This window comes from Tinamus guttatus, unplaced genomic scaffold (genome assembly GCF_059628265.1).
Source record: "Tinamus guttatus ecotype Peru unplaced genomic scaffold, ASM5962826v1 Tinamus_guttatus_pri_ptg000115l, whole genome shotgun sequence".
In the NCBI taxonomy this organism is placed as follows: Eukaryota; Metazoa; Chordata; class Aves; order Tinamiformes; family Tinamidae; genus Tinamus; species Tinamus guttatus.
Genome location: NW_028288649.1, coordinates 7,258,244 through 7,274,562, shown reverse-complemented (window position 1 = coordinate 7,274,562; position 16,319 = coordinate 7,258,244). Strand labels below are relative to the sequence as shown.

At 34.5% G+C, this 16,319-nt stretch overlaps 1 protein-coding gene across 1 annotated transcript in view; it reads right to left on the bottom strand.

Annotated features, from left to right (window-relative positions):
* NEK10 (NIMA related kinase 10) overlaps nt 1-16,319 on the bottom strand; it is a 78,673-nt gene that overhangs the window by 12,310 nt on the left and 50,044 nt on the right. Inside the window, exons 26-31 of the mRNA XM_088521206.1 lie at nt 14,926-15,106; nt 14,752-14,838; nt 8,394-8,442; nt 6,478-6,515; nt 3,607-3,707; nt 434-544 (exon numbers count right to left, since the gene is read on the bottom strand). Coding sequence (XP_088377332.1) covers nt 434-544; nt 3,607-3,707; nt 6,478-6,515; nt 8,394-8,442; nt 14,752-14,838; nt 14,926-15,106 — 567 coding nt within the window. The remainder of the gene's footprint in view (nt 1-433; nt 545-3,606; nt 3,708-6,477; nt 6,516-8,393; nt 8,443-14,751; nt 14,839-14,925; nt 15,107-16,319) is intronic.

Here is a 16,319-nt window from a genome sequence, read left to right as displayed (position 1 = left end):
CATTTCAAATCATGAGAAATATTAGCAAGCTAATAATAAATTAGGAGGAGTTTGTATAAATTAAGAAAAGCTTACATAATTTTTCGCAGCCCTTTGCCACAGAAATAATACTTTGGCACAGAAAGTTACATTTTCTTTTCTCTTTTCTTTCTCTGAGCACCGATGAGATGGATTTTGTTTTGCATATTAGCAGCTAGTTGAACCTTTACATTTACATGTTTTAATGATCAAACACACACTTGAAACAAATCAGTATTAACTACACTTAAGAAGCCTCCATAATTTTCCAAATAAGCAATAGTCAGAGTATATGCTAAATATTCCCTTTAAAAATTGCGACATACACTTCTATTTTTGTAATATTATTACTAATGGGTTAATTTAAATAGAAGAGAGAAAGTTTGCCATTGATAATAAAATAGGTGTACTGTACCTTTCTCATTTCTGATTTAAGGTTACGAGGATTGCTCTGCTGACTGAAGAGGGACTTCTTGAATCTCTCAATGACTCTCCTTTTCATGTTGCACTGCAAAGCTGGAGGAAGCTAAATGAGACACAGAATGTCATGTTATTTTATCACTGCGTGGTTACATCTCCTGTGAAGATAATTTGATCACCAGCACCATTATTGAAAAAAGTAATTATACTGCAAAAAAACGCCACATTGACATTCAATAGTACAGAGATAAACAACAGTACAAAACCTGTTTTAATGGCATATAATAGTGGTGGCTGTTAGTTTACCCGTTCTATTAGGATTGGCACATCTTACATCTTAGTCACTCTAGCCATGAAGGAAAAGGTTAAAAAAAAAAAAAAAAAAAGTCATTAAATTGGTTAAAAAAAACCCAAGGTCATAATACAGGTAAAACTGGATTTGCCTTTCTAACCAAAGTGATCAAGTCCTGATATTTGGGACATTTCTCTACAGATGAAACCAAAGAGAAAACAGTACACACTGCACAGAAAGTTAGGGTAGATTTCATGTTAGCTACTTTGAGTTACTCTGGATGAAATTAATTGAACTACAAGAGTCTAAGTCCTTCACCAATGCATGTAGAAATTAATGAGACCTTTCCTCATGATTTCAAAGAGTTTTTTGAGGACTGTCTGTATATCTTAATATAATTCAGGCCAGCTCTTTTACCAGAACTTTCCTCTGGGAGGTAACGTACATTTCATTTGACCATAAACTATACAACAAATCTGATATTGTATAGTTTTTCTTCTGTATTTTGGGGTTAAAAACACACATCTCACTATTGTATTTACAAAAGGAAAGCACACGGCATACTTTATTGGGTTTTAAAAAGTCATCTACAAGCAGTTCAAAGGAGCTCCCTTTTTTGCTGTTTGAGATTTTTTAAACCACTTCTCCAACAGTAAGTGTAAAGCTTCAGCTGTTGGTCACTGCACTGATATTGATACTCACATCTGTCACCATTCCAGTTTGATGATCATTCTATGATATACATTAGTATTTGAACTCTATTTCTGTTTCTACTCTACTCTATTTCTGTTTTTTTATACCAGTGATTTCCTATACTGTGATTTCCTACCATTTTGTAAACACTTTATAAGCACTTCACTAATGGGAATTCACAAAGTGGTGCTCCTTTTGACTCAGGACACTTTTTGACTACCTAGAAACGGTTTGGCCATTACTGACATATTTATAACAACGTTGTGGTACAAATTACAAAGAAATTTTCCTTCTGGAAAGAACTACTCTACTTAGACAGCTCTAAATCTGGAATAGCAGCACAGGAACTGCTCCTGATCTGCTGCCGCAAACCTTAGATCAAGATTAAATTCTAGGCTTGAAAGACTTCAGCAACTGCAGACAGCTTTCTGTTATAGTGAGGTGGTACTGTCTCTTCATGATGCCTTGTATGCATGTTGCAAGCAAATGTTGAATGTCCTTAACCTATAAATGAATAAAAAATGATGCACTAGAAAAAGCCTGCCACAACAATGAACTTTGTATGTTCTAGTGACATAATGGGACACTCTGAAGCAGAGGTGACAAAGGACAGGTGCCCCTGCACTAGAAATTCAGATATGCTTTATGCACCAGTGTTCAATTTTAGCTTGTGCTTTACTGTCCAAAGGAAAAAAAAAAAAAAAAAAGGCAAGACAAAGATTTACATAATGCTTTTCTAAAAACTTTCTTTTACATTATATTCCATAGATTCAGCTGCCTCTTGTTTCCATGGCAACTGGATTGGAAAGGCTGCTGACAGCCAGACCTAACAGTTACAAATTCTCCCTGCAAAACTTCAGTTTCGAGTTGTCAGCTAAAATGTGCAATTGAGGGCTTTAGAAAATAGACGGGTTACTTTAAAAGATCTTACTTTGTAAGATTATAAACAAGTGTAAGAGAAGCAAAGAGCACACAGCGAAGAAGCACAGGCACGGATCCTGCCTCCTCTGCCTTCCCTTTCTGAAACAAACTTTCATGGAGAGTATCAAAGTTGTTATGATTGCTTAAATAGCCAAGTTGGGGCTAATGTTTGAGTTGTTTTTTCATTCTTGAGTTTTCAGGTGTCTGTGTTAGGATAATACAAGCATCTTAGACGCATAATAAAAACCTGCTTCATTCCTGGCAGCAGACAATGGAACCATTCTGGCAAAAAAATCACTCTTTTTTTTTTACTGTTATTTTAATAGATTAAAACCATTTAAATTGAAGTTCAAAGCTTCGGTTTAATTTTAAATAATGACTTTTTTCTTCTTTGTTCCTGATCACTCATTTCCTGTATTATCTGTTTGGATAAGTCTGCCAGTTCCAAAAAAAAATTAAACAACACATGGTAGATATACCCGAGTTCAACTGTGCTAACCAATTTTAAAAGAAATGGTACAAATGGAGCTCAGCAATAGGAAAGCCACTGTGGTGATAAATATCATTTGCCAAGTATAAACCTTTCATTTTGGAAGGGAAAAAGATGTTTAATTAAAAACAGCAAATTTTGAGAGCAACAATGTGAGCCATCACCCTCGACAGCAAAAACTCTTCTGCTACATTTTCAGTTGAGAGTTCAATGTGGATCTATAGCAAATCCATTTTTATTTTAGCATTTAGTATGAAATAACTTTAATTATCTTTCATTATGAAATATTTTAAACACAGTCATAAGTCTGAAAAACACCTGTACTGAAGCTTTGAAATACTTAAACTAACACACTCAGGATTTGAACTATTGCACTTGAAATATGAAATTACCAGTATTTATTAATAATACAAAATATCACATAGAAATTATTATTACAGAGGAAAGCATTTTATGAGATTTCCACATAAGTCACTTAAAATATTCATATTACTGGCATGACAGAATGTTATAAAAATAAGTTACTGTGCAATTCATTTATCTGAGGTAAGCGAATGGATTTTTTTCATATTATTGCCATCCTCCGCATACTAATACTCAAGGTTAGTCTGTATTTAAATGATGTATTTTTAAAACATCCTGCCATATGCAAAAATGTCAAGTTCTGTTGTTTTTAAAGAAGAGTGTCTAAATTAGCAGTACTTTGCAGTACCATCATTTTGACAACAGCAAATAGCTAAGACAGAATGTCAGAAGCAACAGTAATGCATACTTGAGTGATGAAGATAACTTTGTGGAGCTGAATAAGGATCTGCTGAACAGGGTCACTGATCTGACGCACCTTCCTTTGTGATACAGCAATTCCTGACGAGGCTGTAGATGACAACACTAAAATCAGGAGAGCTTATTTTGTAGCCTCTCTGTATTAGTAGCAGCATTTGTATTTAGTATGAGCAAACTGTAGATTAATATATTGAATTTTAATGCATGACTTGTTTTTCCAACAGTGTTGGAAACAAAAAAGAGTAACTGGAAACTTAAAAAATTAGGTAGTGTAATTCATGTGTTTCAAAAGAAAATATCTTTCCTGAGGTCTGTATACTAAGTTTCTCTATCAGAAAGAAAAGAAGCATTAATGTTCCTTGCTAATAATATATTTTCCACATTTATTCATATATAAAACTAAAGATACTGAAGATATGATAGAAAACTAAAGACATGATAAACCGATCTTCATCTCCACGTAGACTAACATCTAATCATACTAACTATAACTAATCATACATTTAAAAAAAGAAATAGGAATTCCAATACAATGTCTTATGTGGACAATCTGGAAAACCTTTTTATCAAAATATCCTTTTACTTGCCTTTAGCAACATGTACTTTTTTTCCTAGTATCTACAACAGATTTTGAGAGAAAGTTCAAGATTTCTTCCATGGGAGAATTTGTAGTTTCTGCTCTTTGTCAGAAAATCCCTCCTACCAGAGATCATTTTATCTAAAGCATGAGTATGAAACGTGTTAATGGAAAATATGCAAAGACCGCCATAAGCATTCTCTATGATCTAAATGAAATCACTGTAACGTGCATAAAAGTGGTATTTTTAAGGCTTAAAATGAAAAATCAACACTAAGTAAAGGTAATGCTGTGGAAAATGCACACATACTCTTCTGTGTGTTCTCATCCCCCTCAAGGAAAGAATACAGACAACTGCTCTTTACTACAGACTGTGCATTGTTTTCATTTGTAAACTCCATAAAAAAAGTACTGTGTTGACGTGTCAATGTAAAGGAACAGCTGGTTTTAAAAAATTTAAATGCAAAGCTAGTTATATAATGATAGAAAAATGCATGAGGTTAAGCTAACCACAAATATGAACATTGATTCAATTACCACATATGTATGCATGTAATGAGCTATGCACATTACATATACAGTATATATAATGAAATTTTTATGCACCTCATGGTATATTATTCTGGCCCATTTCAAGAAAAATGAAAGACTTGGCAAATACAGAAACTGCATGTTTTGTCAGGCTTGAAAAAAAAATTTCTCTCTCTCAATAAAACTCCAGATATAGCAATTTTCTAAGCATTACCATTTCAAGTAGACTTGTACACTAGACAGCTTAGAAGAGAACCATTCATTGACTAGGATGAGATCAAGAAGCTGGAGAACTGACAATAAGAAATTGTCTGTCTGAGCATTGTTTCAATTGCTCTGAGAAAAAAAAGTTTCTGTGAGACGTTTCTATTCCTTTCTAACATAATGTTCAAAATAATTTTTCATTTTTATAACACTACATTTGAACAATTCCTTTAGCTACTGTTTAACAACACAGGCAATAACTATGCACACCCAAATATATGTGCCCACCAAAACTCACGTTCCAGTGCTTAGCTATATAATTGTGTTTACAAAAGAGATCTTTGCTAATAAGCATCAATCAAATCCCTATAACAATGACACTGCATTTTGTACTATAAACTCTAAAATAAAAAACAGTCTGTTTGGAACTGAAAGGAAAAATCATACTTTATGATTTTGGAATAAAAAATATTGCAGTATTTCAAACGCTTTGGCTTCCTCATTTCATTTTAATTAAATTTTTGCTGATTTTATTTAAGTAAGCATGAAAGACAACAAAATTAATAATTATTATTACAAGGGCCAAAAAAACTCTGATATTTTAAATTTCATTTCATGAAAATTGTAAGTAAATGTAAATCTAAATCTTTTCCTCTAAAGCTACAGTATTATTCACTATCTAGCAAATCCACACATCAAATGTATATTCTTCATTAATAAAAATGCTGTAAAGGAAGTCATGCGTGAATAAAAACTATGCTTTTCTTTCAGCAAAATAAATTTATAATTTTTCATGTACTGCTTTGTGTAAAAAAGAGATGAAAGAAAATATAGCAGTTAAATGAAAATATTTAGTTCTTGGTATGCAGAACTGACAAACAACGTTGAAATTGCAAGTATATTTCCTCTACGGAGCTACTATCTAGGACCTGCCATAAACATCCATTTAATCCAAGACATGATCTTGATCAACAAGACAAGTCATATACACTGTCAGTCCCAGAGACTAAATATAAACTTATCAGGAGATTGCCACTACAAAACACTTACCATTAAAGAACACTGAGTTACAAAATTATTTTTCCAATAGGAGTATTAAGCCTGGAAACTTAGATCCACGTATTGAACTTCAGCTATCAAACCTTTGTCTCTCTTAAATTAATTCATCTCTAAACTATGTTTTAGAGACAAATTTGGATCCAGATTCTAAAATTTCTTCATACAGGAACAACCTAAAGATCGTAAAGTCTTATGTGCACATTCACATCTACCTTTTTCTTTCTTTTTTCTCAAGTGATCTGGTAACAGGGAGAAAAATTCCACTGAGAGGCAGAGGAAATCCAAACACCAAAATTAACTGGTCTCCAACTGAACTATTAGCATTTTATCCTGTTGAATTTCCCCACTGACTTCCTTAACAAGTGCTAGAAGACAGACTTATACAGAGCTGTATCTTGTTAGATAATACCGTTGTTTTTCAGATTGCAAAGAGGTGGAAGGCTATGTTTATTTTCAGTTAAAGTTTGATTGTTGAAACCACAAAATTACCTGGTTGCATTCTTGAACCCAGGCCTCCAAGGTAATCTCTATTAAAAAAAAAAAAAACACAAAAGCAGGTATCAGTCATTTTAACTGTAGTTTGGCTTTTCAGGTGGTAGAAGTAGTAAATATTCTTTAACTCCTTCTCAACCATTGCTGATGGTTGCATGAGGGGCAGAGATGTGCTGGCTTCAACACCTGAGCATTAGGAAGCTGCCATTACTGATTCAGCTCTGTGGCTGGAAAAGGGCAGACTGGATGGTGATATGCCAAGAAGTTCAAAAGGAAAAATAAAAGACTTGGTTTTAAAGGGCAGAAAAAGCTGCACCATTAGAAGTAGAAGAGGACGTACAGAAAATGTCAGGGTTGAAGGTATGGCTATAGAAACGTTCCTTGCAGAAGGGTCCTGAATGGTCGTTTCAGGGACTAGGATGCATTTATAAAGCCAGAGAAGATTTTGCATTCATGATAGACAGCCCTGTGAACCTGAGCAAAAGTTTTAAGTGCATATTGATAGAAAAGGCTTTATTGTAGAGATGCCAGTCAGACAAAAAAAAAAAAAAAAAAAAGCCTACCACAGTTAGATAGATAGTGGATGCAAAGTCTTAGATATGCAAACATAAGTGACTGTTCAGATCTCAGAGTGGTCAAGGTTGGTATTATCTTCTACAATGATAAAAACAGGAGGCAGTGGATGAGACTTCGGGTACAGACAATTATGACTTGCAGTTGTGCAGAACCCAAATGTGTGTTCACGCAGCCATAAAGAGATCTTAGAGAGAAAAACTAAAATTAAATATGGACAGAACACAACACATCTGACCTATAGAGCTAAACTCGTTATTTTAATCAAAGGTAGATGAATTTGTACACATGAAGTTTAGATAAAGACGAAAATATAAGAGAATTAATAATAAAGCTATATACAACATCCAGAGGAAATCAGAAGGACAGATAAACTAATATCCTTCAAAAAGGTGTTTAAGAACAGTTTCTTAAGAAGGAGAATCAGAAAACGGCAAGTCAAAAGACCCTATGATTTCAAGAAGAGGAAGAAAATGCTAATGGCAAATAGCAGATCAAGAAAATGAAGTACTGTAACTTGGAAGAGTTTATTTAAAGGCTTAGTAAGAGTTGCTTCAAGTATATTCCTTGTAAAAATCTGATTCAAAACAAAGTCTGTGGAGAAACAGAGGAAATGAGTCAAGGCAGTTAATATAAATAATTAAGTTACAGGAGAGAAGGAAAAAAAAATATCTGAAGGCAGATGAAAAAGTGGGCAATTTTTGTTTTTACATAGGTGAGAAAACCTTGAATTAAGATATAAAGAGAGGCGAGAGTCTATGAGTGAGAGTGAGGCCAGAGGCATAAAAAACAACGAGTGGTAAGGAATGTGTTAGACGCACATCTGAGTTAATGACAGAAGAAAAAGGAAAGCCCTTCAGAAGGAGAATGAACATGGTGATGTCATAGTTTATGTTTTGTTTTCTTTCTGGAGAAAATGAGCAGGACTTCAGAATTCCCAAAATAGGTATCTAAGTTTACAGAGGAGGTGTAGAGCAGTTCAAAGGGATGAGATATTATCCTACATTAACAGATATACAAAGATATTTTTCTATGGAAAATAACTGCCTAAAATTACAAATATAAAATTATCTTACCAACTTACGTAACAGCGTTCACTTTTAAAACTCTATCATTTTGACAGCAATCTTTAAATTATGCATATAAAGCTTCTGCATGAAGGCATTCTCAAAGAATATCCCCAAGCAGACTGACTGACACAGGCTGAGGCAAAATGAAGTTGTAATGACAAGTAAGAAAATTCCACAAGTGTTTCATGCAGGCAACTGCACTTGCAACTGTTCCATCTACAGGAATTTAAAATTTATAAAATCTACATTAAAATCAAAGATCATACATACCTAATCTGATGCTGTCTTTCAGAAGTACTATAACCTGGTTTAATTATGCCTAAAACAAAGGCACAAATATTTTAAATTTCTACATTAAAAATATGACATATATATATACACACACACACATTCTAGTAATCTCAGCTTCCCAGACATCGTGTCAAAATAACTTTTGAAAAGGAGTAGCAAATATAAACTTCTAAATGTGAGCACTCCGAAAGCACATTTGAAAGCGGAGTTGCTTCCTGTTGTGCTGAAGGCTTGCTTGCATCTTAACCAAAGTCTCAACCATTCCCAGAGTTTTATTATACTCTTTCAGAATGCCACAGAACCTAACATAACATGCTGACCTTATGTCCACAGAAGATGTATACGAATTAGCACTGAAATTACTACCTCAGTTACTGCTACAAACATATTGTGCTACTTTGCACAATAAGGAATAAATGTATGTTTAAATCAAAAGATATTTCACACAACTGAAGGTCTGGGTAGCAAAATCAGGAAGTTCTGCAATATTTTTCCTATACAACTAACACTTTTTGATAGAATATCCTGCATCTATCTACATAAGGTATTTCTCCATACCTGTAATATCACAAGTTTTATTATATAAAAAAGACCTGATGTATTTAATCACTCAAAAAGTAGCTAGGAAAAAAAACTTTCCGTAATTCTCCCACTGTTGGTGTAGTTATAATAGTTACAATAGTCCTAAAGCAACAGTGGAGGAATTTCAGAGATGGACCAGCCTTCAGAAATGAATATATTTTGAAGAATGTTAAATCTTTGCTTTGTGTTCAAACGTACTTCTAATTGTGCCTTGAAATATAGTACAACTTTTTTCTACTTTTTAGAGATTCTCTGACTTAAATGAAAAGATTCTGAAGAAGGCAGACACCAGCCACATTAAAACCACATAGAAATCTAAAGCAAATGATAGATCTTTTATTTAAGCCTAACCTGGCTGGGGAAAGAGAGAAAGAGGGAGAAGGAAGAAAAGAGAGTGAAAGAGCAAGTGAAAGAAAGACAGCATGAGAAAGGCAGAGAGCAAAGACATAAGCTTTCCATATTTTATTCCTTGCTTTATTCCTTGTTCTGCTTAGCAAAAAAAAAAAAAAAAAAAAAAAAGACACTTAAGTTCGGTAGCCAAAAAGATTGGATACAAGTCTTCAACTTATAGAATAACAAATAAGCTAATCTCTTAAACAAGTACCTACTTCAAATAACTTTAACACTGAGTGGGCACTAAGTGTCCGCTATCTATAAAGCAAAGAAGCACTTCTGTAAAGAAAAATTATGATTGTGTTTACCCAAGTAAGAAATACTTGACCTGCAGAGGATGCAGACACAATAACGCAAATGCTAAAGCAGAAGCTCTGGTCGAACCTGAATCACGTTACCTGGGATAAGAATTTCGAGTTACAAACTCGGGCACTCTGATATAACAAAGAATATGATCTGTTTAGCAGCTATATGAGAGAAAAAAAGTCTGTAACCAAAAGCCCTTGGCTGGAGAGCTAAGTTTCAATATAGCTGTTTGCTACAATTTTAAAAATGGCTACTCCTCTTCGACTGTGTATATACTAAATTGGGTCTGAAATACTACAATCTTTGGCTATTTCAAATAAATAGTCTATCAAGAAAGGGCTCATACCCCCCCTTTTTTTTTTTGATCAGTTAGATTTTGATTCACCACATTTGACTTGCAAATCTGCTTGCTTATGAGTATATTTGCAAATGCGTAATATTTCACACCGAAGAGTCTACCTCACCAGTCACTGCACATGGCAGAAATGTAATAAGGGTTACCTTCTGACTCATGCACCAAGATTAGGAAAAAACTTACTAAGTCAAAAATAATAATAATAATAATGACACAGAGCTTCATTAAACAACAGCCAACAACCTTTGGCTCCTTTTTTAAAGCTTGACATTATGTTAGAGACCCATTGAACACTAAAACTGAGACAGGAGTCTCTTTATGTTTGATACTGCGAAAACACTTCGTAATAATTTCTTCAATAACTAAGTATTGAGTAGATTCAGACATCTAAAAATCATTGTAGGAAACAAAACATACACAAATACATTGAACACTAATGACATTAGTTATAATCAGCCCATGGTCTTACCTGGGCTACATTTCATTTTACCACGGTTACTCCTTTGATACGGATGGGAAGGGCAAAGCAATCTATGTTTGTTTCAAATGTCTCGCTAGCTGCAATTTCTCAGTTCAAGATAATCTCATGGAAAACAAAGTATGAGTGATCTGTATCTTTTTGGTTGTGTGCCCTCCCCTGTTGGAGAGTGAGGACCAATGCTAAAGCTTTTGATTCTCAGGCCCCTCCTCTACTCTAAATATCCATATGAGGATTCTGTAAGGACATTAAAAAATGTCGAATTAAGCATCAGGAAATTTTTAATGATTACTACTTTGCTCTTTAATAACTGGTGTAATTAAGTAAATTCTAGGACTTTAACATTGCAACATGCATTGACATTACTGCAAATCATACAAACCCATCCTAAAATACAGTTTATTTTTTTTTTATGCAGGCATCAAACCATCTACCTATGTAGGTTCACACCATGTAATTTCAAGAAAAGAGCTTATAACATAATATGAGTTCAGAAGAACTTGGTAAGATGGATAGTTTTGCTGTGGCTTTTACTCCAGTGAATCTAAAAAACTTCTGTAAACCTTCTCAGGTTTAATAATACTGACAGGAAAATTGAATCAGGATTTCATATTAACAGAAAACTTAAATCAATGTCCCTGAGTGAAACAATGGCAGTGGTTTTTCTTTGTTGTTGTTTTTATTTTTATTTTATTATTTATTATTTTTATTTTATTATAATAAGAGCTCAAAGCTCTTGTGAGGAGAAAGGTCAAATTGCCTTTATTTATATGAAATGCACCTAGTAAACTGCCCTTTAAATCACTGTAAACCAGAATGGACAGCACCAAATATGTTAACAAAGCTGGTTTGCAGAACAAACAGGATTTAGTTCTTTGCTCATTAGCAAAGAACTAATTTGCTCATTAACCAGACAGCAATGGAAATTGCAATAAACACAGTTTAAGCTTAAGTGATGCAGCATAAAGGAAAGCCAGGTCTTAGCAGATTTTATTCTAGCAGAACTCTTCAACCATCAAAGCCTAGTATCAGAAAATAGAGATCTCAAAAAGCTTGCTGCTGCAGTAACCTTCTGTCCCCATTAGACTCAAGGTCTCAGGAGAAACTTGGATTTTAGACAAAGGCAGTCTGTGAGAACCAAGCTAGCAAAAAACTTTAAGATCACTAAAATTCTCCACAGGCAGCTCATTGTGCACATAATGGGCTTCTTGAGGCAATAATCATATTCAACAAATTTCTTAAGCATTTCCCTAGCAATCTAAAGAACCATATGTAGCAGATGCAAGAAGCTCTTTCCCTTAAGACTTACCAAACTAAATCTTACTTAAAGAAGCAGTATTCTTCTCAGATCATCAAACCCGCCACAGAGTACCGTGTTCTGAATGCAAGCTGAATTTGCAAGAGAAAAGGTAGCTATCTGCAATTAAATGGAAATTTTGAGGGAAACACCGCACTCCAGAGAGCAGACACTGCATTATCTCCTAGCCCAGCAAGCGACCGCACAGTCGGCCATCTCCACAGCAGAGCAGCTAATTTGTCATGTTGATGACATGAAGGAAAATTTGTTGTTAAACTTCTTTTTTTTCGCATATTATTTTCTGTCCCTGGTTCTGACTCTAAAGCTTAAGGGATAATAAAATTGTCAAATCCTGCAAATGACAGGTCAAAATCCATCTGCTTCCACCTTTTTTTCCTTTTTCTTGTACAAGTATTAACTGAAGCAGTTACCTCTAGCAGAGAGGCTGTTAATTAATATCAGTGCAGATATTACATACAGAACTTTGCTCCTGTGGGATTAGTAAAGTCTGGAGTATTTAAAATTTTAAGCAAGACAATCTTAAGTCACATGACCATCTAACCCAAATCTACATATCTTGCATTTGGCAGTTGTTAAAAGAGTTCGTCTTGCAGAATTGTATTGGCTAGACTAAGGCACACACTCCTTTTCTTAAAACAGAAATAAAAAGCACAGGCCAAGTAAAATTATTTAGAATATTATGGCAACTAGTGGACTATAATGAAGCTAACCACTAATACACTGACACTTACCTGCATAATAGTTTCTGTGCCATTAAACAATGCTGTCACACACCTTTTTTCACAAAATACCATCTTTACCAGCTTTACATATATTTTTCCACACTCACATTTTCTTTGAAAGGGATGTTGTGATGACAGCATGAATAGACAAGCCCTTTTAATACCCTCATCAAGACAAGTGTAACTTAAACTCAAATTTTCATATTAGTGGTTTCCAAGATAAAGAGATGAAAACTGGTCATATTTTCCCTATGAAACTGACCTGTTCAACACAACCACGGCTGACATTTCATACAGAGTTAGTCATTTATTAACAATGGAGTATAACCCAAGCAATACTGAAGAACGCTTTATTTCATAGCAATTTTTTAAAAAGTTATCTTTTCTTTTTTCCTTAAAAGAAGAAAAATTTGTCAACATTAATTACAACTAATATGGAGCATTAACTCCACCATTTAGTAGAAACTACGTGTGATCTATGAATGTATGACTGCACAATTACTTATTCTGGAAAAGCAACACTGCAGTATCTATACAGCAACTAAACTGTTTGCCGGGAGGAAAATGTGTATCCACTTCCAGAAATCGATTAAAGTAACTGATCAAAATTCACGGGATTAGTAGGAACTGCTTAGTTCTTTCTAGTTACAGCATTTTCTTAAATCAATAGTAATGTGGAAATAAAATATTTAACTAATAGCTATTTAACTATATTTAACTATTATTTTTATTGATGTCAAAATCTTAACAAAGAAAAATGAACAGCCAGAAAATGATTACCAAGAATGCTTTTGAGTGGGAAAGTATTTTCCTTGTCTCTGTATGATGCTGAGTTAGCATCGTATTTAATTCCTGGAGGACATGCAATGTTTTATTCTTTAATATAAATATCAAAACAGAACAGCTCCTCTGCTGGTGACTGATCTACAGAAGTTTTTCCATCTCTTCCCTGTATCTGACTTTGTTTACTTGTTTAGCCTTCTCCTGTTTAGCCTTGTTTAGCACTTTTCAAGAAAAGCTCAATAATAATTCAGGGCTGGCTAGACACAGGCCTTCCAACCTTCCTAATGGTAAGCTATCCAGTTACAATTAGTAGAAGATATTAATGGACTTTAAGGAGAAATACTGGATCATTTATTTGCCCTGTGCTAATGGCTCGACAGTTCAATTAAAACCAGTCATATTTCTTTGTTACTTGTACCAAAATCCAAGTGCAGATAGCATAAATGCAGATAGCAAATAGCAATGCAAATAGATAAAAGTGCTATTCTATGTGTTTTGAAGCTTGGGATTTTGTAACACGAAGATTTGTTGACAGCTACATTCCTTCACTTTTGAAAAGGACCACGTGCTTTCAAAAGCATTCACAAATTGTCTGACAGACCTTCATGGGCAGAAGTCTCAGATTTTACTTGGTTCTAATATCAGTCTTTTTCTAACAGAGAATGCCCTTAGATTCTCTTCTAATCTAATTAGAAAGCCATCCCATTTAACAGGCAGATCGCAGTGTATTACATTTCAGCAGGTTGCTCAGAGTGGTTATAGGTCTTTCGAACCTCTCTGCAATTTTCGATTTAGAACATAATACAAAAACAAACAAAGCTATCAACCAACACAGCTGACGCCTCTCTACCTGATTATCATAAATAACTAAAGGCAGACTGAATGTTGTATTTTGTCATAAACTCCCTTCCTAATTCAAATCTAATCATTAGGCATCAGGCACTCCTCCGCTTCTATTCAATCAACTCACCCCCATAGTTAATAACTTGCCTCTTTTCAATCGTTTCCTCAGAACCTGCTTACACAGGCCTCCATATCCACACGCACAGCATTACTACTCCTGAGAAAAAAGTTTTTACACTGTCCTCCTCCCGTCCCTTGTCAATATTCCACAAAGCTAAAAACAAGATTTTTGTCAAGTTACCCGGTAACATTTCAGGTTGCCCTGGTCATTGTTTCAAAATGTAGAGACAATCTACACAAGCAAATGTGATGAATAATGAACCATACTGGAAGACTGGTACCACCGAGGCACAGTTAGTAAAGCATATTCTAAAATATTAATGTATGATTAATTGCAAGTTCATCATGCACTGTGGGCCCTAAGTAAAGGAAAAGAACTGCGCCTCGGTGGTACCAGTCAGTAATCACTGAACTCCTCAACTTTTAGGAAAACTTACCAAGAACAGTCTCTTTGACAGGACTTGTACTGGAGCTGCTTGAGTTGTCTAACACATCCAGCGCATCATCTAGTTCAGAGAACATATCTGCATACAAAAATCAAGCAAAGCAGCTTTTAATCCAACTCTGAGCTGCATAAGAGTACTCTTGATGCTTCTTTTGCTAATGACTACCTTTCTCAGAGTTGTCTAAAGTGTTGTCATCCTCTGTCAAGACTTCTCTATATGTTCTGTCTTCATCTTTTCCACACACAGATTGACTTTCTGCCAGGATGTCAATGTTTTCTGAAAATTCACATTTGCAACTGGTTGCTCCACTGCTGCTGCTATGAAGACTTGGCTTTTCATAATGTCCCTGACAACAAAAAAACAAACAGCAAATGGTGTTATCCAGCACTCATTAGATATGCAAATATACAGATTAGATATGCAGATATACAAATGCAAGATTCATTTGTATACACACACCCATAAATATAGAGGAATCAACCTTTTAATTCCCAATTAACTGTTGGTATCAGGTCCAACAAGTGATTCTAAATTTAGAGTAAAAACTTTCAAAGTCTTTATTTAAACAAATTATTTATAGCTTTTGTGTAAAAAGCACAATATGTACTGAAAAAGCAAAACACAGATAAGAAAATCAAAACATGGAATATAAATTATTTGGTTGTCTCAGGGCTCTAAGTGCTGAATCTCATCTGCAGCAAGTTGCTCTTACCGAGCATAAAATTCTGCCTCTCCTGCTATCGCTGTCTATAGGTTTTCTAGAAGGAATAAAGATCACTGATCCCTGTTATGCCTCTATTCTAATGCAATGTATTTTGAAGACAGACTGGTTTTATGATCCCTTTATATATTGTTCCAAATCATTTCATATTATTGCTGTTGCATGTAAATAAATTCATTCTTCACTCTACTGTATCTTGTCAAAGTAAAGTCTGATAAAAGTGAACAAAAGATAAATCATACAGACATAACAGATTAATGTGAAAATAATTTCACAGGATAATATATTCCAAAATGCTTATACTCTTTTAGGAAACATGTCAAAGACTATTTGGCCTGCAACTAAGTTCAAGTCTTCCCCAGTCCAAATGCTGGGCTGAGCCAGCTCAAAGATATTAAAATAGCAGTGGCTGCTGTGTCGCGCAGTATGGCAAGCTCGATGGGCACGTTTTTCTGTGCGCAAGATACTTAATACACAGTTATTGATGATAATGAATCCCCTGTTCTAAGTCAAAGAAAGCAAAGCAAAGCAAGAGTAGAATCAAAATGTACTGTCATAAAATAAAAGTTTGTCAGCTGGAAAAGCCTGGAGTGTGTAAGTTCAAGACCACTTCTGCCCAACATTAGATTGGAGGCAGCAGGACCTTTAAAGAATACTGTTTTGTGGCCAGAGTGGAGAAGGTATTCTCCAACACCTTAAAACAACACTTTCCACAGGCAGGAAGACAGATCCATAGACTGTGAGTAAATATATTAAACAGTGAGATATGGAAAACACGGAAAACATTTCCAACATTTAAACACGAGTTAAATGGATATAACTGATTGATTTAAACTGA